This window comes from Dacryopinax primogenitus (genome assembly GCF_000292625.1).
Source record: "Dacryopinax primogenitus strain DJM-731 SS1 chromosome Unknown DACRYscaffold_19, whole genome shotgun sequence".
NCBI classification, from domain to species: Eukaryota; Fungi; Basidiomycota; class Dacrymycetes; order Dacrymycetales; family Dacrymycetaceae; genus Dacryopinax; species Dacryopinax primogenitus.
Window position 1 is genome coordinate 134,316 of NW_024467216.1, and position 22,294 is coordinate 156,609.

The 22,294-nt window shown below is 53.6% G+C and overlaps 10 protein-coding genes across 10 annotated transcripts; 8 read left to right on the forward strand and 2 right to left on the reverse strand.

Annotated features, from left to right (window-relative positions):
• Positions 1-610: 610 nt before the first annotated feature.
• DACRYDRAFT_118642 (uncharacterized protein) lies at positions 611-1,281 on the forward strand (the record flags this gene model as incomplete). The annotated part of the gene is made up of 2 exons (XM_040770629.1): positions 611-680; positions 734-1,281. The coding sequence occupies 2 exons, from the start codon at positions 611-613 to the stop codon at positions 1,189-1,191; spliced, it is 528 nt and encodes a 175-aa protein (XP_040625241.1). The 3' UTR covers positions 1,192-1,281.
• Positions 1,282-1,532: 251 nt separating this feature from the next.
• On the forward strand, positions 1,533-2,082 carry DACRYDRAFT_110786 (DUF1772-domain-containing protein; the record flags this gene model as incomplete). Its single annotated transcript, XM_040769122.1, has 2 exons — positions 1,533-1,593; positions 1,646-2,082. The coding sequence occupies 2 exons, from the start codon at positions 1,533-1,535 to the stop codon at positions 2,080-2,082; spliced, it is 498 nt and encodes a 165-aa protein (XP_040625242.1).
• Positions 2,083-2,813: 731 nt separating this feature from the next.
• On the forward strand, positions 2,814-7,832 carry DACRYDRAFT_118643 (Sec7-domain-containing protein). Its single transcript, XM_040770630.1, has 9 exons — positions 2,814-3,045; positions 3,098-3,457; positions 3,524-4,866; positions 4,917-5,034; positions 5,087-5,799; positions 5,849-6,153; positions 6,201-6,513; positions 6,560-7,438; positions 7,498-7,832. The coding sequence occupies exons 1-9, from the start codon at positions 2,826-2,828 to the stop codon at positions 7,732-7,734; spliced, it is 4,488 nt and encodes a 1,495-aa protein (XP_040625243.1). The 5' UTR covers positions 2,814-2,825; the 3' UTR covers positions 7,735-7,832.
• Positions 7,833-8,648: 816 nt separating this feature from the next.
• On the forward strand, positions 8,649-11,351 carry DACRYDRAFT_110788 (uncharacterized protein; the record flags this gene model as incomplete). Its single annotated transcript, XM_040769123.1, has 5 exons — positions 8,649-9,424; positions 9,473-9,939; positions 9,987-10,876; positions 10,932-11,222; positions 11,277-11,351. The coding sequence occupies 5 exons, from the start codon at positions 8,649-8,651 to the stop codon at positions 11,349-11,351; spliced, it is 2,499 nt and encodes an 832-aa protein (XP_040625244.1).
• Positions 11,352-11,986: 635 nt separating this feature from the next.
• DACRYDRAFT_110789 (uncharacterized protein) lies at positions 11,987-12,631 on the forward strand (the record flags this gene model as incomplete). The annotated part of the gene is made up of 6 exons (XM_040769124.1): positions 11,987-12,023; positions 12,072-12,180; positions 12,235-12,298; positions 12,376-12,501; positions 12,549-12,564; positions 12,615-12,631. 6 exons carry the CDS (start codon positions 11,987-11,989, stop codon positions 12,629-12,631), a joined length of 369 nt encoding a protein of 122 aa, XP_040625245.1.
• A 241-nt stretch (positions 12,632-12,872) lies between these two features.
• On the forward strand, positions 12,873-13,995 carry DACRYDRAFT_24403 (N-terminal nucleophile aminohydrolase). Its single transcript, XM_040773674.1, has 6 exons — positions 12,873-12,926; positions 12,976-13,013; positions 13,060-13,101; positions 13,157-13,283; positions 13,334-13,458; positions 13,512-13,995. Exons 1-6 carry the CDS (start codon positions 12,905-12,907, stop codon positions 13,974-13,976), a joined length of 819 nt encoding a protein of 272 aa, XP_040625246.1. The 5' UTR covers positions 12,873-12,904; the 3' UTR covers positions 13,977-13,995.
• A 217-nt stretch (positions 13,996-14,212) lies between these two features.
• DACRYDRAFT_118645 (uncharacterized protein) lies at positions 14,213-15,484 on the forward strand (the record flags this gene model as incomplete). Its single annotated transcript, XM_040770631.1, has 3 exons — positions 14,213-14,399; positions 14,448-14,539; positions 14,591-15,484. The coding sequence occupies 3 exons, from the start codon at positions 14,213-14,215 to the stop codon at positions 15,482-15,484; spliced, it is 1,173 nt and encodes a 390-aa protein (XP_040625247.1).
• Positions 15,485-15,886: 402 nt separating this feature from the next.
• DACRYDRAFT_118646 (uncharacterized protein) lies at positions 15,887-18,149 on the forward strand (the record flags this gene model as incomplete). Its single annotated transcript, XM_040770632.1, has 6 exons — positions 15,887-15,947; positions 16,002-16,273; positions 16,324-16,755; positions 16,803-16,817; positions 16,866-17,762; positions 17,838-18,149. 5 exons carry the CDS (start codon positions 15,887-15,889, stop codon positions 17,145-17,147), a joined length of 1,062 nt encoding a protein of 353 aa, XP_040625248.1. The 3' UTR covers positions 17,148-17,762; positions 17,838-18,149.
• A 305-nt stretch (positions 18,150-18,454) lies between these two features.
• On the reverse strand, positions 18,455-20,543 carry DACRYDRAFT_24406 (cytochrome P450). The gene is made up of 9 exons (XM_040773675.1): positions 20,399-20,543; positions 20,218-20,344; positions 20,016-20,166; positions 19,866-19,961; positions 19,695-19,812; positions 19,472-19,641; positions 19,024-19,421; positions 18,850-18,969; positions 18,455-18,797 (listed from the first exon to the last, which is right to left on the reverse strand). Exons 2-9 carry the CDS (start codon positions 20,285-20,287, stop codon positions 18,487-18,489), a joined length of 1,434 nt encoding a protein of 477 aa, XP_040625249.1. The 5' UTR covers positions 20,288-20,344; positions 20,399-20,543; the 3' UTR covers positions 18,455-18,486.
• A 242-nt stretch (positions 20,544-20,785) lies between these two features.
• DACRYDRAFT_118648 (uncharacterized protein) lies at positions 20,786-22,042 on the reverse strand (the record flags this gene model as incomplete). The annotated part of the gene is made up of 5 exons (XM_040770633.1): positions 21,964-22,042; positions 21,639-21,913; positions 21,144-21,584; positions 21,071-21,085; positions 20,786-21,019 (listed from the first exon to the last, which is right to left on the reverse strand). The coding sequence occupies exons 1-5, from the start codon at positions 22,034-22,036 to the stop codon at positions 20,786-20,788; spliced, it is 1,038 nt and encodes a 345-aa protein (XP_040625250.1). The 5' UTR covers positions 22,037-22,042.
• Positions 22,043-22,294: the final 252 nt, after the last annotated feature.

Here is a 22,294-nt window from a genome sequence, read left to right on the forward strand (position 1 = left end):
TTTGATGATTTGCTGAAGATGAACCAAGCCCGGATGCGCGTATTATATCCCTCCAACGACCGGCGCTACCTCGCCGGCACCGTCATCCTTGTATGACACAACACAACCGATCCTGCACCGGCGCAGCTCTGTTTCTCCTTCGATGGCTGAAGTCGAGCTATTCGTCCGCGGGCATAGAATGTTGTGCGTTGATATCGATTGAGACTTCTTGGAGGAAGAAGAGAGGACGCGTCCCGGCTTGAAAGGTTTTGTCACTGCGGAAGATGGGAAGTGGTTGTATTGATTCGAGTTTATTGATGGATTGTCCCTCTGCTGCAGGACTGTAAAACTCATAGATGGAGATGGGAGATATCGATGGCTCCAACATCCCTGCACTTCGGCAGACCGCCGCCGCCTTTGTGAGTCAACAGTATGCAACAGTCACAGTTACCATGGAGAACAATCCAAGTCATCTTTCCATTAGAGTTGCGGATTAGAATGCAGCTGATGTAAGAGAAAAAGATGCTGCGGCTGGCTCGAGCCGCTGATGACTCGTACCTATTGTCGAACCATATAAACGTCTTCTCTATCGGGCACGTTGTTCATTACACCGACAGACTGTCAAACGAAAATGTCCTCCAACGACACGTTCAACAAGCTCATAACCGTGCTCGCCGTCTCAGGTAGCGCCTACCTCGCGGGTCCGTCCCCTCCACCTCCCGAGATCACCGTACCGACCACTAACTCCCCACAGGCTTCACGTCCTCCATCACATTCCTCACCGTTCCCATCCTACCTCTCTCCGGTCCGCGCCTCGCCACACGCCAATGGGCAGGAGTGTACGACCGCGGTTCTCGCCTCGGGCCTCCGATGGGCCTCGTCTTCCTCTCCCTGTTCGCTTATGCCGCATGGGCGAACGGGGTTCTCGAGCGCTCGCCGAAGGGTGTGACGCTGGCCGTGGCTGGCTTGTGCGCAGCGGCAAATATGCCCTGGATACTGATGGCGATGCTCCCTACGAACTCGGAGCTCTTGGCTCTGGCTGCTGAGCCTGAGCCGAAGGAGGGTGGGAGAGTGGGAGAGAAGGACGAGAAGAGGAAACGGGAGGAGGTGGATAGGTTGATTAGCAAGTGGGGATGGTTGAATGCCGTTAGGAGCGTGGGGCTCACTCTGGGCGCGTTGATAGGCGGCGCTGCAGCGGTGGAGTTGTTATAGTTCTGAGTGGGGAGTTCATTCAGCTGTCGTATTATGTGTTGCGATTATCTTCGAACTGTAATGTATCAGATTGGATGAGAAAACAGACGGTGTTCGACCTTGATGGTTGTTTACTCTGAGTGTCTATTCCGTCGTTGAGGAGTATATAAGGTCGGAACTGCGCCGGAGTAGAAGCGTTCCCATTCGACAATGTCGGCGAGGCAATCCCCGATGTTCCCACATATAAAGGGACATCATCCAAGTAGGTTGATCTCCAACGAACCCGAGCCAGATACCAAAACCTGATTCAGCGCTATACTGAACACCTATCCCAAACCAAAACAACGATCATAACGAGCATCATGACTGATTTCATCCCCATCTTGCAAGTCGTCGTCTTCGCTGGCGCTGCCTGGCTGTCCGGTACGTTTTGTCCCGCTCATTTCGGCATACAAAACCAATCTCATCCGCACAGGGTATATAACAACTTTCTCCGTTGCGATCCCGCATATTGCGCTCGCCCCGCCGCTCATCGCCGCTAAACAGTGGGAGGACTTCTACGACCGAGGCAAGCTCAGCGCGCCTCCTTTCGGACTCGTCCTGGGGAGTCTCTTTGGGTACCTCTCCTACTCCCTTGGCGGGCTCTCCAGCTCGCAAGGGAGAGTATATGCCCTCGCAGGGGTAGTGACGGCGTCCACTATCCCCTACACATTGATCGTCATGCTTTCAACGAACAAGAAGCTGCAGGCTTACGCGGCGAAAGATGCCTTGTCGAAGGAGGAGAAGGAGGCCAAGGTCGCGACCCAGGAAGTTGGGAAGCTGCTGAGCGCTTGGGGCGCGTTTAATGCCGTTAGGGCTATGATGCCTGCTACAGGGGCACTGTTGGCAGGGTGGGCACTGATGCGCTGGTGAGGATGTTTATGTACGATAGAAACGGGTTGCCAATATAGCTATAGCCTTGCAAAGAGATCCAGATGACGTTTCATGTATTATTCGCCGTTCGTGATGGAATCGGGCGTAGCGCTGAGATGTAGAAGACGAGATCGTGTTTCGGCCAGCCCATTCTTGTGAGAAACTGACAATGAGGAGACGGAAGATGGGCGCGCATCCCTCAATAATGGCAGAACTAGAATCGCCAGGACCACGGAAGACGCAGGAGTTATTGTCAGAAATAAAGCCCACATGTCTGGTTAATGTTGTTCCCAGAGTACTGCTGCTGTAGGCAGGGCTAAGTTCGCGGTTCACATTCAGACCAGAGCCTTGATGACGGACAAGCACCCTTGCTGGCCCAGATCTACAGTTGACTATATACGCATATGGTGTTCGCAGTGACGAAACCAATGAACTTGAAGAGGCGGTCATTTGGCTATTCGAGTATCTGCAAGTCGACAGTTCATTCTATTCAGGAGCTCATATGTGGGACTTGCGAAAGGTAGACGTTAGAAAGAGGTTGCAGAACAGCCGAGCAACAACTTTTAGGGTTCACGTGCACCGAAGAGATGAACCCTGACAGGGGAAGTCCGAAATCGGGTCTGTTGCAAGTTCGCGCATCTCCACGTCGACGGTCACGTCGAGTGACACCCACTCTCGAGTGACACCCACTCTCGAGTGACACCCACTCTCTGGCTCAACCCTCCCACACCAGCATATCGGCCATGGTGTCCAGCGCTGTTCAGATATCTGCAGAGCATGTTCTACAAAGTGAGATCACTAGCGTGATCAGCGCGATGCGCAAGAACTCACGTTGGGCGGCTTATGCGAGAGCACAACGGTTCGAGCGCGACCACCGGTCGGGCAGAGGCTACAGGATCCCACACGAAGTTGCACTGTTCACGGCATTTGGAAAGTTGAGGAAGGAGGTCAAGGATGCGGATGGTACGTTCAAATAGCTTGCATCGATGATAGAACGCTGAAAGAGTGATGAAAGACGTCATGGAGATGCCTCTCCCGCAGATCCTAGCACCCTTCCTGGCCGTGTTGAACGCCTCTTCCTGCCCATCAACTATCACGCTCGCAACTATGACATCCCTTCACAACATACTGAAGTCACCTCTCATGGGTCCGAGTACCGCTTCGCTTCCTCAGGCGCTCACCACCCTGTCCACCGCACTTGCAAAGCTCCGGTTTGAACCGAGCGACACTACGACAGACGAGCTCCTAATGCTAAAACAGCTGGACCTGATCTATGAAGTGTTTTCGAATGATATTGGGAGCAAGCTTGGGAACCCTGAGGCATGCGAGCTGCTCGAGTGTGTCCTCAGCATGTGCTACAGAACGAAGTTCACTGGTGCGTCATCCAGCTGCATATATGCTCAAGAGCGACGGAATAGCTGATGCATATGTGATTACGCAGAGATGCTCAGACGGGCAGCAGAATATACAATGCACCGTCTGATCCGGCTTGTCTTCGTCAAGCTCGCTAGCATGGACCCGGAAGTCGAGGAGCAGGAGCTCGAGCGGGAAGAAGCAGAGTTCAAGCTCGCATCTGGTGTTGCTGCGCCTGCTGTCACCGTAGGAGGTGAGGCGATGAGCCTCTCCGGCTCGGGAAGCATGGACGATATTGCCATGGTGGCCAACACGGACACACCATTGGAGAAAGTGGATGCGGCGAGCGCCGGGCTGGAGGAACCGTCGACGAATGGCAGTGAGGAGGTACCGGAGGTGAAACCACGCGCTTCGACACCGACGGGCGCTACACCCAACACGCCATACAGCCTCATCACGCATCAGTCACTAATCGTTGCACTGATCTCTTTGCTTTCCCCGCATCCACCATCACCGCCCAACCGAACTCTCGTGACGTTGTCTCTCTTCCACACTCTGCTTCTCTCTTCCCCGCATATATCAGCATTCCCCGCTCTTCTCACCCCCCTGCTGGACAACGGATGTCGGAATCTCTTCTGGCTAGTCAGGAGCGATCACCCCGGTGTACAAACTCTGGCGCTCAAGGCCGTCTCCGCTCTTTTGGAGATATTTCACGGCTCGCAGACCGGTGCATACCAGCGCGAGCTGTTCCTCACACACTGTTTGGACCGGCTACAGCCTCCGCCGCCACAGCAAGGGCAAGCGAACCTCACGCAGTCACCAGATCAGAATTCACGCTCGTCCTCCCCTGCACCGGCTGCACAAGTCCGTCCCCCTGGCTGGCTTGCAAAAGGCGACACTCGCCTCTTGCTCCTCTCAGCCCTTGCACAACTCGCCAATAGTCCCAGCTACTTTGTGGAAGTCTTCGTGAATTGCGATTGCGACGCCGGCAGCGAGGACATGTTCGAGAAACTGATCACCTTCCTATGCACGGAAATCACACGAGGAGAGGTCGAGGGCTCGGAGGGAAGGGAGATGTGCACGGACATCCTGCTTGGGTACGTTGCAGGTTTGAACGGAAGGAGCGAGGGAGAGGCCCAGCCCTGGCCTGACACCTACACCGCACCCTCGGATCTGCTGGAAGCCCAATCTCGCAAGCGCCAGCTCAGAGCCGGTTCAACACTGTTCAACCAGAAGCCCAAGCTAGGGCTCGCATTCTTTGAAGAAAACGGATTCATCTACACAGACCCTAGCGAACCGAAGCCTCTCAGTCTCGCGAAATTCTTAAAGACGTGTCAAAGGCTGGATAAACGGGTGCTGGGTGAGTATCTCGGTGCACTAGGGAACGAGGAGATATTACAGGCGTTCTTGGGCCTATTTGCGTACGAAGGGGTGAGCTTGCAGAACCTGATTGTGCACATTTGTACCTACTGTTTGGCCAGAAAGTCATATCAGAGGCCTTGCGCGACATACTGGAGACTTTCCGTCTCCCTGGAGAGGCGCAGCCAATCTCGCGGGTTACTGAGGCGTTCGCAAAGGAATATCGAGCTAAGGGAAAGAGTACGTATTCATCGAAGGGTGCAAATACTTGAAGCTAATCTCATGCGCTCAGCTGAAATCAAGAGCGACGATGCTGCATTTGTGCTTGCGTACTCAGTGATCATGCTGAATACGGATCTGCACAACCCTCAGAACAGCAAGAAACGTATGACCCTTGAGGAGTATGGTCGTAATCTACGCGGAGTAAATGAAGGCGAAAACTTCACCCCAGAATTCATCTCCAACATCTATGACAGCATCAAAAAGCAGGAGATTATCATGCCTGAAGAGCACATCGGACAAGTTGGTTTCGACTACGCATGGAGAGAGCTCATGATTCGATCGAAGAACAGAGGTCCTCTCATGACGACCAATTCAAAAGCATTCGACGATCACCTTTTCTCGGCCTCGTGGAAGCCGGTAGTTGGTGCCGTCGTACATGCCTTCATCACCGTGGAGGACGACAACCTAGTTCAGCGTCTAATTGCATCGCTCCGCCACCTTACTTCTCTGGCAGCAAAGTTTGACAAGCCAAAAGTCTTCGATTACATCGTTTCTCTTCTAGCAGATGCCACGGGGTTGATCAAGACCGAAAATACGCGAGAGGGTGAGGAGCCAAAGAGCAATGGCGGCAACTATCCCTTGGTTCAGGTTGATGATGTCAAGGTCACGGTGTCGCCCCTATCTATTCAGTTTGGAAAGAATTTCAAGGGTCAGTTGGCTGCTGTTGTCATCTTTTCTCTGCTGTCATCACACGTCGACTTGTTGAGAGAGAATTGGGTCCAGGTATGTGGATGATCTACATTGTCGCACGTCATTCCAACCTCGAGCATAGATATTCGAGATTCTGAAGAGCTTGTTTCTCGCGTCTTCACTTCCTCGGGCTCTGCTTGAAATGGAAGACTTTCTTTCGGGTGACACTGTGATTCCTTTGAAAGGGTCGTCCCCTCCTGCAGAAGAAGAGCATCGAAGCAACGAAGGGGGGTTGCTGTCGACATTGTCTGCCTACTTGCTCACCCCCTACGGGGCTTCGTCTGAAACCGTGGCCTCGCAACCCACTCAGGAAGATGTCGAGAACACCATGTCCGCTGTCGATACACTGGATACGTGCAATATGGAGAAGGTGTATGCAGCTATCATGTACGTCAACTATAGATCCTAAGAGAAATCTAACTAACTGGACAAAGGAAACTTTCCGATGACCCATTGCTTGCTGTGCTTCGCGCCATTCGAACGACCGCTGATCGCACCACCATCGATAAGCTCAACACGAAGACACCGAGCAGGCAGAGTCAGCTGCCGTATGACCCGACGTCATTATTCTTCCTGGAAATCATGGTCAGCATCGTATTGAAGACCCGCCAGCAGATTAGCGAAACATGGGAGATCGTGTTTGAGTACATCTCCGTGATTCTCTCCCACTCGGACAAGTTCAGCATCCTCTTGGTAGAGCGTACTGTTGTTGCATTGCTCAAATTATGCAATGTTGTAGCAGAAGAGGTGTGTGCTTCATAACTCTCCTGTGTATTGTCCTGACAGATGTTAGCCAAAACTCCACGACCAACTCTATGTGGCTTTCGACTTGCTGGGAGCATTGACGCCCGTAGTCAAAGTTGCCGTCGGAGAACAGCTCATGATCGGCCTAGACAAAGTCATCCGTGAGCATCGATCAGTTATTCGTTCGCAGACCGAGTGGCGTGTAGTGCTTTCCCTCCTTCGGCCCCTTGTCATCCACGCAGACGCTGCCAGGATCGCCTTCGATACGGTTGAAAGCATTGTCACTAACGAGCAAGACGACGTTGTCACGATAGACAACTACGGAGTTCTCCTGGTCACACTGCAAGATTTCACCAATGCGGCTGGCCAAGCAGTGGCGGGAAGACAACAACACCTTCGACGACTATCTGCGGCCGAGGGTGCTGCCTTAGATGCGGCAGTCCCAAGAGGGACCCGGGCAATCGAACTAATGTTCGATATGAAGAAGTTTGTCCCTCAACTGGTTCACCATGGCCCAGGAGACGAACCTGTGCCGGAGAGCGAAGTCTGGGAGACGTTGTGGCTGCCGCTGCTCACAGCACTACAGAACCAGGCGCTGAATACGAGCCGAGATGTACGACACACCGCGATCGGGCACCTGCAACGACTCCTACTTTTACCTCAAATGTCCGACACACTTCCAGACACTGCAACCCTCTTCGAGAAAGCCGTTTTCCCGCTGACGAAGGAGCTGCTCAAACCCCAGGTCTACCTTCGTGACCCGCACGGGATGTCGGAGACGCGCATGCGCGCTGCGGGGTTGCTCTGCAAGACGTTCCTCCACTATAGCATCAAGCTGCACGAAGAGGGACACTCAATCGACAAGCTGTGGGTGGATGTGCTAGACTACCTGGACAAATTCATGAACAGCGGGAAGCACGATCAATTGGTGAGATTTCTTCCGTCTCTGATTTGTGATACACTGACCAATCATGTTGTCTTCTGTAGTACGAAGCTGTCCCGGAATCCCTGAAGAATGTCGTCCTAGTCCTGCACGCTTCCAACGTTCTGGTCCCACCTTGGGAACAACAAAACGCCCATGCTCAGCAGCTGTGGGTCACCACTCAGCAGCGCATGGATCGCTTCCTTCCGAGCTTCTTAGAGGAACTCATCCCCCCGCCGCCGCCAGTCCCACAGCCGGTACATCACACTCCTGACCACGGGCATGGACCTGCCCCGGCGTAGCGTGATTGAGCTCATTGGAGCAGACAAAATGGCAACTCGTGATTTATAGCATACTTGCATTGTTAATACCCGCAGTCCATGTGTACCATGTGTACGATACCAATCTTGACACGTTGAGATCCAGCGAAGATCTAGTACGTGTGCGAGCTTGGACGAAGCTGGGCTGTCTGACATATCCATCGTTCCGGGAAATCATGAATCATACATGGGGCGCGAGGTATTTTTAGGTGCCTGAAAAGGCTGTCGCGGCGAGTGGGATGTCGTCTAGGGATTTGACTCTGCTTCCCGGTTTCTCCGAATTTGAGATTGAGCTTTACTCAGCATCTTGCTGAGAAGCAGAGAGTCGTGAGACTTTCCTGCAACTTTGGTCACGTGCAAGGGGCACTAGACACAGTAAGCGCCCGTCAGCAGGGACATATCAACTCTACTGCGCACTGTTTGCTCAAGTCAAGGTTCAATGCCGGCATCCAACTCTCAGCTCTCGTCACTTTCACGTACTTTTGAGGTACACTTGGCCGAAGGGATGCCGAGGCTGAGGTACATGGGAATGGGAACCGTTGAACTCCGCCGGCGGCTGAGGTCAAACTGGTGCTTAGAGCGCACAAAGTTAGACCGATTCGCATCCGACTCACTGCTGGTCCTTGACTTTGCTGCACCTCTCTGCTGCAACCCATCTGCTGGTATTTAAATCAAGATCTGGACGACCATCATCGATCAGCCCACTCGATAAGACTGGCAGAAACGCGCTAGTCTTATCTCTACCCACGCGCCAAGACGGCATTCTTCGCTTTCATTGTACCGACGCGCCGGTCGAAGGCACATTCCACCGTGTTCACATCCAAACTTGGCAAGCTCTATTGAGAGGCCTGGACACTAACCACGGCGTCAGCATCCGAAGGGGCTATAGGAACGAGATGGATCCACGGAGCGGCGCACGGCGCGTCGGCCTGGGCAGCCCACGACTTGAGTTAGGCATTGTCACTCCCTCCTCTTCTCCTTCTGCACCACCACGGAGGCGTGCGCATTACCACCTTTACAGACCGAAGGACACGCTGGCTCTCACCATACCTTTCACGTCGATCTCTCTGTCCCTATCCCTCAACAACGCGTTTTCTGATCGACCGCGTGCACCCCAGCCCTTCCCGGAACTCTCAACAGGGATGCTATCTCCAAGACCACCAGCGATCGCTTTCTTCTCCCCTCGCGGGAGCCGACATTACCCACGCTCGTACCACTCCCGCTCCCGCTCGCACTCGAGCACACGTACACGCATCCCCGCATTCTATCTCCAAACTTATTACGCACTCCTCTCCTTCTGGCGACGCACACGGCTCGCGCGAACGCTCCTCATCAGCGCTGGTATACTCCTCCTCTTCTTCCGCATTCTTACCACTCCCCCTTCACCTCCAAAGAGCCATTATCAGCCCTCGCGCATCCCCGTTCTCCCGATACCTCTCGATGCCAACCCGAGTGGGCTAGGCGCACGCGGTCCCCTCGAACCTCACACGTACCTGCCAAGCGGACTCGTGGTTGTCAATCCCCAAGGCCGGCACCCCATCTATGAGCTTATCGAACGCGCACAGAGGGAATGGGAGGAGAAGACCTCAAGGGCAAGCAAGACGCTAGCCCAGGCAGCGAAGGAGTACCAGCGGAGATATGGTAGGTGGCCTCCGAGGGGTTTCGACAAGTGGTAAGCCCCTCCTTCGTATGTTTGGTATCAGGTGCTGATGTACTCAAGGTGGGCATACGTCGAGCGTCATAATGTTCAGCTTCCGGACGAGTACGACCAGATCCTTGCCGATCTCGCACCGTACTACGCGTACTCTCCGCGCGAGCTCCGCCAGCTTCTCTCTATTTCCCCCCAGTCTGCCTCAGACAACAACAGCACGTTCACACTCTCCTCTTCACGTCTCCATTCGACGCTCCAGATTGCGCGCGCACCTTCGCCGCTTGCCAAAGAACAGGCCGAGTCTGCGCTAGATCTTCTGACGGGAGATGGGGAGAGCTGGATGCCCGATCCAGGGTATGTGGACAAGGAAGAGTGGGAGGCTAGTATGCAGGGTATCGGTGTGGGGAGCGTAGAGGTTGACCTCATGGGAGATGCGGGAAGCTGGGAAGCCGTCTTCACAGCGCAGAGAGAGCCTAAGGTGGTTGTGAGTCAGGAATGGGAGGAGGAGAGGAGGAAGGCGATCAAAAGCGAACGATGTGAGTCAATTTACCATTCCTTGAACGAGCCGTGCTGACGAAAACAGTCATGCGTTTGACGGGCCGCTATGCGACATCTTTCTCTACCGATACGTCCTGGCCTGAGGCTTGCCCTGCCACCGCAGAGCTACATACCGGAAATCCTGAGAATCAACCCAAGCCCAAATCATTCGTCTACTCCCCACTGCTCGCCTCTTCCCCCTGTTCCAACCCTTCACTTATTGCTCACTCTCCCTTCCTTAACCGTACCGCCCACGCCAACATGTCCCAGAACGACCCACACACGCCCCTCTTCAGCACCTGCAAGGCCTCCCAGGTACACGGAGATATCCTGGTACCTGACGGCAGCCACTGGGTGTATTCTGCGCCGAAGGACGTGCCCTGGAAACGGAAAAAAGAATCACGCCTGATCTGGCGTGGCCGGCCGTCAGGAGAAGTCCTCGCCTCTGTTGCCTCCAAGTCCAAATCCTCTAAAGGGCATAATCACAAGATCAAGCGCGCCGCTACCCTCGATCCGTCATCTCTCCGCACTGGGCTTGCGGCTGCACCCCCGGTACCGAAGAAGGATCAGGTGCTCCTCCCCTCTCACCCGAGCGAGGTGGTCGGCGAGCCTGTGAAGAGACTCTCGAGCTGGCTTGAGCGGGAGATGGTAGATGGGCCGTTTCCCGGTTGGGAGGTCCAGAAGCTTGAAGTACCTACGGTGGTGGAGGAGACGAAGAAGGGAAAGAAGGACGATTGGAGAGTGCTCGCTAAAGTCGTCCATGGCAAGGTCGTGTATGTTAACGAGACGGAGGCACTCGCTATACAAGCGAACACGACTAGCGACCAGAACATGACAAGCACTAAAAAGCCGCCCGCGTACAACACCACTGCGCTGGAGATCCCCACTGAATGGGCGCTGCTGGAACGCAATAACCAGTATAAGTATATGCTTGATGTAAGTGTTCTTGAACTCGTCTTACAGGCCAGTCGGCTGATACACTCATGTGCAGATCGACGATCAATCCTGCTCTCCGTCTTTCCGTCACCTCCTAGCCACAGGCGCCCTGGTGCTCAAAACCACGGCTTTCGAAGAATGGTACGGCGAGCGTATCCAGCCCTGGTTGCACTACGTACCCGTGCAGCTCGACCTTTCTGACCTGTACGACGTGCTCAGCTTTTTCAGGGGAGACGTGGCGAACGGGGGCGAGGGAGAGCACGACGAGCTCGCGCAGGAGATCGCGGGTGCTGGGAAGGACTGGGCGGGCAGGTACTGGAGGAGAGAGGATATGACGGCGTATATCGTGCGTTGGTCGTTTGTACACCGTCTGATGGCTCTGGCTGATGCTATGGGACAGTATCGACTTTTCCTCGAGTATGGCAGGCTTATGTCCGACGACAGAGACAAGATGAACTTCTACATGACGCCCTGAGTGAAGGGCGCTGTCGTTCCTCCCTGCCTATTTCCCTTCCGCAGTTCTTCAGATCTCACAGAGCTGCTCTATACTCACATGAACGTATCAATAATCTAGACTTCTGTCGTATTCCATCTTTCGTACCCCATAACCTGCCCTTTGATGTACCACGAAATAGTCCTATAATCGATCTTGCCTGCTTATTAGAAATAATGTAACCGTCTGTTCGTTTTAAACCACGCTGAAGGGAACAGAATGCAATCCAGTAAAGAGGTAAAGAGCAGGCTTTCTTCTGCTGTGCGTTGACTCTGAACAATCTTTATTCTTCAAATCCGAACTTCCTATGTTTATCCTATAGAGGGACTTGGAATCTTGATACGAACATAGTATTCATTCAGCAGAACTTGATGTCTATGATCCCGAGACAAGGGAGTGGCTGACCAAAGTCGATCGAGACAGGCCGTTCGATGACGTAGTACTACGACCTCCAGAAGGCTACACGATCTCCATTCCTGCCCGGAGATCTCATGGGGTATAATAAGTAGATCACAAACAGCGCCCCGTTCGCTTGTGCTTCCTCGCTTTCCTTCCCTCTGCCTTCAACTTCAGGCTCATATAGCCCGCCCAGCTCCTAACCCCTTTCGACGAGCAACATGAAATCGGAACAGGAAGTGATCGCCGAGTTTAACCGTACGCCTCTTTCCGCAGATCCATAAAGCGAGCTGAGACAGCAGATAGAATACGTCAACATGTCCGCGTCCGAACTGGAGGAATGGCTCCACACTGAGTCGGCTACGGGTGCGGGGTGGAGGGCTGACGAGTCAGGGGAGACGGTGGGGCATGAGAGGTGCGCCTGTGTTTGTCGTTAGAAGCTGATGCTGAGTATACTATGCGCGTGTAGTGGGCGTAAGATCGTCGATATCCTTAAGCGGAACCCTTCTAAGACTGTAGAAAAGTATACCGAGGTACGGGCTGTCTACCACTCTATCTGAAATGTGTCTGCTCTCTTGTGTTCTGTGGCGCTGATGAGATGTCGGAATAGGACGATATCGCCCATATGCGCAAGGTCGTGTCCTACTGCAAGCGCCACCTAGCGCAAGAAGAGAAGCTAAAGGAGAGCAAGAGTGCACAAGAGCTGGCAGATACGAAGAGCACTAGGTCGCTTAAGGTGCGTGCCATGGTTGAGGTTTGGGAATGCGCTGATAGGGAGAATAGAATTGGGGACATGATCGTGAGTGCCTGCGAGGATGGGTTTGATTGTGCTCATCGGAGGTTTGATAGCTTTGAAGACTTTGTGATCGTCGTGTCGGGCATGGTTTCATATAGAGGAGCAGTCACCTCACTGACACTTTCATAATGTCTGCATGTGCTATAGAAGATATGGTGGATAAAGAATTGCATGAATGAAACTGGTTCAGGGCGTCATATGAAGCGGAGGCTGAGTCAATTTGAACATGCTTCTGTTTCCGTTTTAGATGTGTTACGCGTCGTCTGTTCATCGCGCCTTAAGGGACGTCGTAAGCGCATACATCTACCCTTGCACATCGTTCTCCTCCTCTTCACTCTACAAAATGTCTAGATCTTATGACAGAGGTGAGCAGTATTGAACGATGAGGTAGATGATGCTAACGGGCTTGGGCAGCGCTCACCGTCTTCTCCCCCGATGGACACTTGTTCCAGGTAAGGACGCGTCATCAGTCTGTGCGCATACACTCACCCAGAGCAGGTAGAATACGCCGCCGAAGCCGTGCGCAAGGGTACATGTGCCGTGCGTCTCCTTCTCCACTTTATCCGTTTTACCAGACTTACATCCTCGTCGACAGGTCGGCGTAAGAGGGAAAGACGTCGTCGTCCTCGGCGTGGAGAAGAAGTCGGTGCTCCAACTGCAAGACCCGCGTACAGTGCGCAAAGTCGTCATGCTGGACGACCATGTCTGCCTCGCTTTTGCCGGTTGGCCATTTCTCCGCTCCGATGATAGCTAGGTGTTGACCGCCTGGCAGGGCTGACAGCAGACGGGAGAGTCCTGATCGACAAAGCGAGGATAGAGTGTCAGAGCCATAGGCTGACGGTGGAAGACCCCGTCAGTATCGAGTATATCACGCGGCACATCGCGGGTATACAGCAGGTGCGTCCGCGTTTCCTTGCTCTGCGTGGTGTTCGGGCTAACGCAGCCTGCAGCGTTACACACAGTCGGGCGGTGTGCGCCCGTTTGGTATCTCCACGCTTATCGTCGGATTCGACCCTCAGGGCGCGCAGCCCAAGCTGTACATGACTGAGCCTTCTGGTATCTACAGCGCTTGGAAGGCGAACGCAATTGGCCGATCGAGCAAGACTGTGCGGGAGTTCCTAGAGAAGAATCATAAGGACGACATGAGCCGTGACGAGACTATCAAGCTGACCATCAAAAGTCTGCTAGAAGTCGTCCAGACAGGAGCGAAGAACATCGAGATAAGCGTCATGGAGGGGTTTAACAAGATCAGCAGCTTGGACCTGGCACAGATCGAGGCAATCGTTGCAGAGATCGAGAGGGAGAAAGAACAGGAAGCGGAGAGGAAGAGGACGAGGTTGGCGGCTACGGCTGCTAGTCAGGCGGCGATGTCTGCTGCTGCTTCGGGGCCGGAGGTACCACCACCTGAGGCGTGATGTATGATGTTATCAATGGCATACTTTCTATTCACAAAACGGTTGGCGAGACGTTCTTGCCGTCGTCGTCGTGTCATAACAGTACAGTAAGTGGCTCGGAGTCGTGACCGCCAACATCGCGGGCCGACAGCGGCGCGGCCGGTCGGCTGTATAGCGTGCCACGTGCATCTCCTTGTTCTATGTTCCTTCGTCGTCGTCGTCGTCGTCGTCGTCCCTCTTTCTTTCCTTCTGGCTGAATGTCGGGAGATGTCTCCTCCCTCACACCGAGCAATCCGAAGCCAGCGAAGAGCGAGTCCACCAGAATCGGTCACGTCGCCAGTGCCGTCTCAGGCCATGGACTGGGAGGGGCGATGGCGCGCACCGCGACTCGTGTTGCAGCGCTATACCTCTCCAGGCCAGTCCGGTTGTTCAGACCGCAGAAAAGTGCGTCTTTCTCCTAGTGAAGGAAGGACGTCCGCTAATGAGAGTCAGTGAGCCCGTGGACGACGTTACGCGGCTTAGCGGAGCAGCAGGGAACAGACTTCTCCCCCAGGTTCGTGGTGAACATCTTTCGCACACAAGGAGTACGTCCTCTTCAATATGCGCATATACCTACTCATCAGCTGGTGTCATAGTGGCATATCTTCCTACATCATTTCCTCCCCCCAATCTTTGTCAACACCACCATGGGCACAGTCCTCTTCTCCTCCTACACGTTTGCCCACTCGGTGCTCTCCTCCCGCCCTCAGCTCAAGGAACACAGTACTGCCGTCGCTGCGCTCGCAGGAGCGGGAGCGGGCGCTGCGCACGGACTGGTAGGTGCGCCTCTGGACAACGTTGCGCGCTATTTAGCGGGGGACAAGAGCTGGCGCCAAGCGTGGGGTGAAGCGTTCCACCTCTCCCCCCCTCCGCCGGCGTCAACCGCTCGCAACCCAGTACAAGCCAGCGCCCCGCACCCGACGAGCCAGTACCCACCACCAACACTCACCGAAGCCAGGGAAGCGAAACAATGGCTGTGGGAATGGCGGCATATGGCCGGGCGGGGCTGGACGGGCTGGCGCTGGGGGTGCGCAAAGGACGTGACTGGCTTCACGGGGTTCTTTGCGCTGTTTGACGTTAGCCGGCGGGGGGCGAACTACTTGGCTAGGGAGCTGACGCCGGAGGGGTATGAGAGTAGGAATGGGCGCCGGCCGGTCCTGGCGAGGGCTGCACATGGGCTTGCGCTTGTTGGAGGCGGCGTCCTTGGGGGGTTGGTGTATGAGTTGGCTGCTAGACCTTGGGATGCCATGCGTGCTCTGTGGGTGTTGAGCAAGGCCCATGCTGGAGAGAAGACGTTGCTCGAGGTGGGAATGATGGGACTGAGGGACAAGGGCGTGTTGTGGTTCTTTAGAGCGCCGAGGAGGTCGATGATTGAGCAGAGGGGAAGATGGTATTGGAGAGTGTTGCCGACGTTGGGCAGAGTGGGACCTTGGGGAGTTGCATTCCTCGTTTGGGAGGGAATTGGAGGGACAGTCATAGGCGATGTATAGATGGGATATCTTCATTGTTAGATGTTGGTCTGTTTATTTTGGAATTATCAGTTGCTCTCTGGATGACTATTTGTAAACAGTGCCTCGAACAGCCCTATCATTAATAGGTCGGTCTGTCATTTTCCGATATCAATTGCTCTGGAGATGATATCTTACCAACAGTGCCTCCCGCAGCAAGAACGAATTTTCAACCATCATCAAAATAGAAGCACAGAACCACGCCGAATAAAGCCATCAGCCCACAAAGAAGGCAAGAAGCATTGATAATCACATATCATGTGCTCTTCGGCGTCTATCATATTTTCTCTTCTCAACAACACCTCCTCGAACACATATGCGATAAGCGCTGTCTGGCTGGGTACTAAAGAGACCACGTACTGAGATTGAACGTCAACAACTGACATGGACCTTCCTCCCCTCGGCCTCCTCCTCGTCGGCAACGTCACCGCTTGGGCTCTCTGGGGTGTGTCTACACCTGACCATGAACTGTATTGCAGCCTACTAACTGCCGTTACAGGATTCTACACCTGCCTATTTTTCGTCTCTCTCTATGTTCTCTTCTTCAAAAAAGCAGGCGCTAGGAACTGGCCCCTCATCAGCGCGTCCATTGCCATATTCATCCTCACCACAGCCCAGGTCATCCTCCTCACTGTCAGGCTCTACATCCTCGTAATCGAAACCCCGATCGCCCAGGCTTCGTGGGAGGTCATCACGTCTACCGGGCCGCCGGTGTACGGAGCCGCGATCGTTCTGGAGACGGTGACGATGCTTATCGCTGATGCTGTCCTGGTAGGCAGCTCTTTTTCTTCAACGAGGGCGGCTCACGCTGCATATGATAGATATGGCGATTCTGGGCCGTATATGACCGGAGGTGGCTCGTCATCCTCCCCAGCATCGCTCTCTGGCTAGCAACATTAGGCACAACGATCTACATGCTCTACCTCGACCTGGGCATAGTGATCGCTGCCGAATCCACGGGGGATCCTCTTCCTCCCCCACAGGCAGTGTTCATCCCCTCCCAGCATCCCCTCGAGAACTGGACGATGGTCGTGGAGAGCCTCACGCTTGCCCAAAACTTCTTCTCGACGTTCTTTATCGCCGTTCGGCTCTGGGCTGCAGACCGCTTTTCGACGACGTCCAAGCTGGCAAGCCTTACCCCTGTCCTGTGGATCGTCGTCGAGTCGGGAGCGCTGTATACGGGGCTCTGGGTAGTGGAGATCGCCACTAGTGCGATGTTTAACCTCCCTGGGCTGCTGGCGACTAGCCAACTGGTGAGCCGGGCGTATCCGCCTTCGGGCACGAGCTAACCCGCACACAGGTCACTCCTATCGTTGTGCGTATGCGTACTTCACGCCATCCATGACACGACTGATCTTCCCAGGGCGTGACTTTCTCACTCATCATCGTCCGCGTCGGCCTGGGCTTGACGTACGACGTCCCTACACACCAGAGCGATGACACGGTGATGACTACCGCCCTGCACGTGTCTACGATCCAGGACGTCGATGTCGAGGCGGACGCGTCTGGGGAGGAGACGGAGGACGTTTCCCGCGGAGAGGAGAGCTTGCGTATGCAGATTTTTGGCATTCAGAGTTTGGGGAGCAGCGAGAATAGCAAGATGGAGGTATGTAGCGGGATGAGCGCGAGTCTTGCGGACAAGTGAGGAAGACGCGTTGGAGGACTGGGCCTGTGGATAACTCTGGCCGTCAATTGCCTTTGGACGGCCAGCTTGGCAAAGGGAATGGTCTATGTTCCAGAGCTGCAGAGGTTATTTTGATCGCAACGGTGTCCGAGGGTTGGCTCTTCGTCGTCGGTGGTGGTCGGGGAGGCAGCGATCGTCGAGAAGGGTGAAAAGGGCAGACTCGGAAGTTCAGAGGACAATAAGCACATAATGTACAATTAGGCATAACTGATCATTAACAAAAGGCGCACATTTCCGCTCTAGTCCGTTTCATTTTCATGACCAGCATCTCTACTTGCCTTCCACAGGCTTGACTGTCTGCTCTGCCTCTGCCGCCTTCTCGGGCTCCAAAACCGTCACGCCAGAGATCTGCGCCGCCTTCTTCTCCGCCCTCTCAGCCTCTCTCGTCCAGCTCCTCACGCCAGGCATCGCCCACATCTGATACAAGTGCGACGCGTATCCCAGCCCTTCGCCCAGGACGGCGCCGCCCAGGATGAGGTGGATGCGAGGGGCGCGTTTCCAGAGGATGGCGGATGTCGTGAGTGAGCCGAGGAAGGCACCAATGAAAGAGTAGTCTTGCGCTCTCAGGCGGGTAGCCTAGAATGGTGTGTGCATAAGATGACATGCATTATGCAGGATAGAATAAGGTAGAGCGTCAGGAAGGAGACGCACATCATGTCCCACTGCCCAGGCGCTCTGGCCAACCTCGAGCGAGCTCAGCCCTCTCAACCTCCACAGTTCCCACCCCCCGCCAAGGAGCGCCGCCCCTGCCGCTCCCGCCCATTCCGCTCTCAGGAAACGGGATACCGTGAGTGGCTTGCGCCGATAGAGAGCTGTGACTATGTACAGCGGGGGGAGGACGAGGGATGCGATTTGGGAGCATTGGAGGGCGCGGGTGCGGGCGAGGTAGGAGCTGTCGACTGAAAGCGAGGCGGAGGTCGACGTGAAGGAAGGAGGCGTCGCCATCGTCGTCGTGCTGGACGGAGAGGGCAGCGAGAGAGGATTGAGGGAGGTCGAGGAGGAGAGAGATGCCGGAGAGTTGTCGCGTTGGTACGGCACCCCCTTGACGTCACTCTTCACTTTCCTGACTTGCCACCCCCTTCTGTTGTTACGCATCTACATATTACTTTCCAATATCCTAACAGCACTCTCTACTCAAGGATATAAACTGCGAAGCTGCGGTCAAAGAAGTGCACAGGTAGAACATATCAGTCCATTAATTCAACCCCATCTCAAGTGTATTCCTGGATGCAATCTAGTCCTTTTGCCAACGACCGTATGTTTGGAGGGGAAATTCCGGTTGTGCACTTAGCACAATGTATTACGGGCGTCGTCTTTCCAGCCTAACCGGTACAGAAGAAGGACCCAAGGTCACAGCGAGCTGCACGTTATCTTCCAATACTCGTTTCCGCCATCCTTGAAGCGTTTCCCCTGGTCTCATCTCTCCAGGAAAGACCTGCCATTCCTTGAGGAACATGGCAAGGAAGCATACGGACTCGTAAAGCGCGAATCGCCGACCGAGACAGGTGTGGATCCCAAGCCCAAATTGCATCGTGTCCGCGGACAAAGGGCCATTGGTCCACCGGGAGGGAAGATACGAATACGGAGAGGGCCAGAGGGAATCATCCCAGCCTGTGAAATGCGTTCACTCATGTAACATCCGGATAAAGATACGTCAACGCACCAGCCGAAATATAGTCGCCAGTGAAGATGGTACCTTTTTCTATTGCCAGCGGGTGCGGTAAACCGGGTATATTCAGTGTTGTATCTTCTGTTGCTTGGCGGAAAAGCAGAGAGGCCACCGCTACATTGTGTTAGCGTAACCGGAAACAATCATGGAAAACAAGCTAAAACGCACGGTACAATCGCAATGCCTCCATGAGTGCGTTCCGCAATGGGACCAGCGCGTCAAAGTCTTCAAAGGCCGGGACACGATCGTGGGGAATGACCTCCTGCACCAATTTGTATAAGCTATCCTGCTCCTCGGGATGACAAGCCAACAGTCCGAGGGTGATACTGAGACCTTTGCTGCCCGTCTCGTGCCCCGCAAGGAGCATAAGGAAAGTATTTGAGAGTATCTCATCGTCAGTGAGGGCCTGCGATGGCGTTTCCGCATCGGATGCAGCGAGTAAGCGGCCAAAGATGTCCTTTTCTTCTGCTCTGTTCACCTGCCGTTTAGATGCTGCACGACGTGCGGAAAACTTGTTTCGCATCGTCGTAGTGATTATATCGCTTGCCTTCTGGATGTTCTGGAGACTATATCACGGGTTAGGATCGGATGAAGAGATGAATCGGGAGACGTGTACCTCTTAATTGGAAGGGAGAACAACCATTGAGGGAGCACTCCTTTCATGATGAAGTTGCGGGAAAGGACGTCAAACGCACGGTGCAATGACATCGTTTCGTCTGCATCTTCAGCTTCCTTCGTATGCACGTCGACATCGAAGCCAACTTTAGCAATCACAGCGAGGGTGATCTTTGGAGACGCATTAGAAACTGAACGATAAAACTGAAGAGAGACAGACGTACAAAAGAAGTGACCTCGTTGATAAGATCCGGCAGGACTATGGTGTTTTGTTTCTCCCAATTGCCGGCTTCACGTATCGCATCGTACACGAGAATTGTTTCTTTCCATACTCGGTGATATCTGTGTAAGTTATGGGCATGTTCACCCCACGATTGTGCCATCAGGAGACGCACAGATCCTCAGTGAACACTGGAGCTATGATACGCTTATGCCTCATGTAACCTGTGTCCATCCGACCTGATCCAACATTGTAGCATTCGCGTGGAAAACTGTCGAATTTGATCATTTAGAGTATCGCAACATGATTGATTGACGCTGCTTACTTTTGGGCCAGAGCAACAATAGGAACTCTATCCCAGGCGCCCTTGGAAAAGGCAACTTGATTCAAGACTTCTGGATCGATGGATGCGATCGTCTTTCCCTTATTGAAGAATCCCACAAAGGCAAACGTTCTATGAGGATTATTCTTGTACACTGAGGTTTGTTCTCAACCCCAAGTTACCCGTGTAATGAACAAATACTTACAAGCGCCTCTTTCTAGCCAGTAGAAGTGGGTGTCCGAAGGATTCCATGATGGCGCCGTCGGAAGAACCATTGCAGGCATCCAAAACGGGGTAAACATGCTCTTGTATACGGGTAATGGCGCGAATGCCTAAGTCAGGATGAGCCAAACCGCTCATAGTCAGAAAAGCGCGTCGGGACCAACATTGATCGCCGCAGTGAACCTCCGGTAACAGTTCAGCAAGAAGATGGTTAGAAGTGCAGCAAAGACCAGGACAAAGTCAGCTGGGCGGAAAGCCATGGTGCTTTTTCCGTGTCCAAGAGAGACGGAGAAAGACAGGAAGGAAGACGTGGTCCCAGAATCGCAGCAGTCTCATTCTTGACGGCTCGGGCACCCCTTGATCAAAGAAGTTCACAAGCACAGGAAGACGGCCAGGGTCCAGTCAACCTTCTTCCGCTTAGTCAGCTGCGCGTCTACCAGATATGTCGGCGATAACGTGGGATAACGTGAGAGCATTGGGAGACAACGAACTACATATTCCCAGGTTGATACAAACGATTTTATACAAGAGCCACACAGCAGCATCGGAGGTTATTGTGCCTTCCACGACTTCTCCGAGTTTTGCCGCGTCTCTGGACTAATGCCCTCCTCGTCAGCTGAGGCGGCATCGTCTCTGGGTCTCCCTCTTTCTGTATTATCGGTGGGATCGCCGAATGTAACATCAACAAAGCCAGAACTCATGGATTCACCAGCTGATGCCGCTGGGGTTCCTTCTGATGCTAGACCTAGACCGACTCGGACGGTGATAAGAGAGAATGTAATGCCCTAGAACAAGAAGTTTGAGTGAGACCCATTACATGACTTACGCCGGCTCACGATTATTGGGGAGATCTGGTAGCAAAGAAATAGCTTATTATATGAAGAGAAAGATATTGTGAATGTTGCTCACCAGTTGTGTCACAAAAAGCACCGCCCAGTTCAGCAAAGAGCTGACCACGATGTTTGCCAACAGCAGGGATGTGTAAATGGCACCAGATTCCACCACGATTAGGACGATGGGCATCAGCTTCCCTCGTTGCATGGTTGTTGCCCTATGGTCCAATGCCCATAGTCGGAGGGCAATAAGACAAGTCGCGATAACGTTTTGCGAGAATGTAAGCGCTTGAGTAGCAATCGCCCAGTTGTTCAGGACGTAGAGCGCAGCCGCGTGGGTAACACTTTCTACCACATACGCTTCTAACTGGATCACTCGAATGCTACAAGCTAGAAGATAATCAGCGAATGATCGGCTGGTACGGGAGCTTGACTTGCCGAGCGTTGCAAGCCACAGAAGCGTGTTGAAAGCAATTATGCTGCGGCGTCGACCCCAGACGGCCCACACCCTGTACAACTGGATTCCTGTTAATTGACAACCGAGAAAAATTCCATTGATCATCCAACATACTAGTACGACGTCAGCCACAAGCATGTTCGTTAGCTGAGCGGCGTCCTGGAATGCGTATGTCCAGTCCCCACCGCCAGCAAAGTGTTGATCCCGTTGCAACGCCGTTGTAGTGTCGAAGAAGCCAATAAGGAGCGAATTGCTCTCAATGATGATGTCAATTGTTGAAAAAAGAAATATTGCAATAGTTGCCGTGATGAGGAAAATGTTCCGTCTCCTATGGGTGGATCGAAAACAAAGAATATACATCGATACGTTGAAAAGACCGAAATAGAGTCCTAGTCCATCCGAATTAGATATGAAGCCTTTGACGAGGGATGAGATGCACCGTATAATCCCCATGCACTAAGGCCGCCAAAGAATGTCATGTAGGCAGTACCCACTACAGTGGAGGGGGCCATATTGAGTGCAAAGAGCGGAGGGAGATGTCGTTAAGCAGCGGAGAGCACATAATACGACAACTCCTGGTATATATGTGGAGCCAGGAGCCAGATGCCGAGCGATGATTCCTGGTTGAGGCTGGTTGAAAGGATGCTTGCCATATAAATAGAAACGGGATTTCTGGACGACGTGAACATCCCGAAACTATCCGCGACGGTTGCATCCCGCAGGCTAGAGGCGGTGATAGGGCAATACAAATTGTCTGATGGACAGCCATC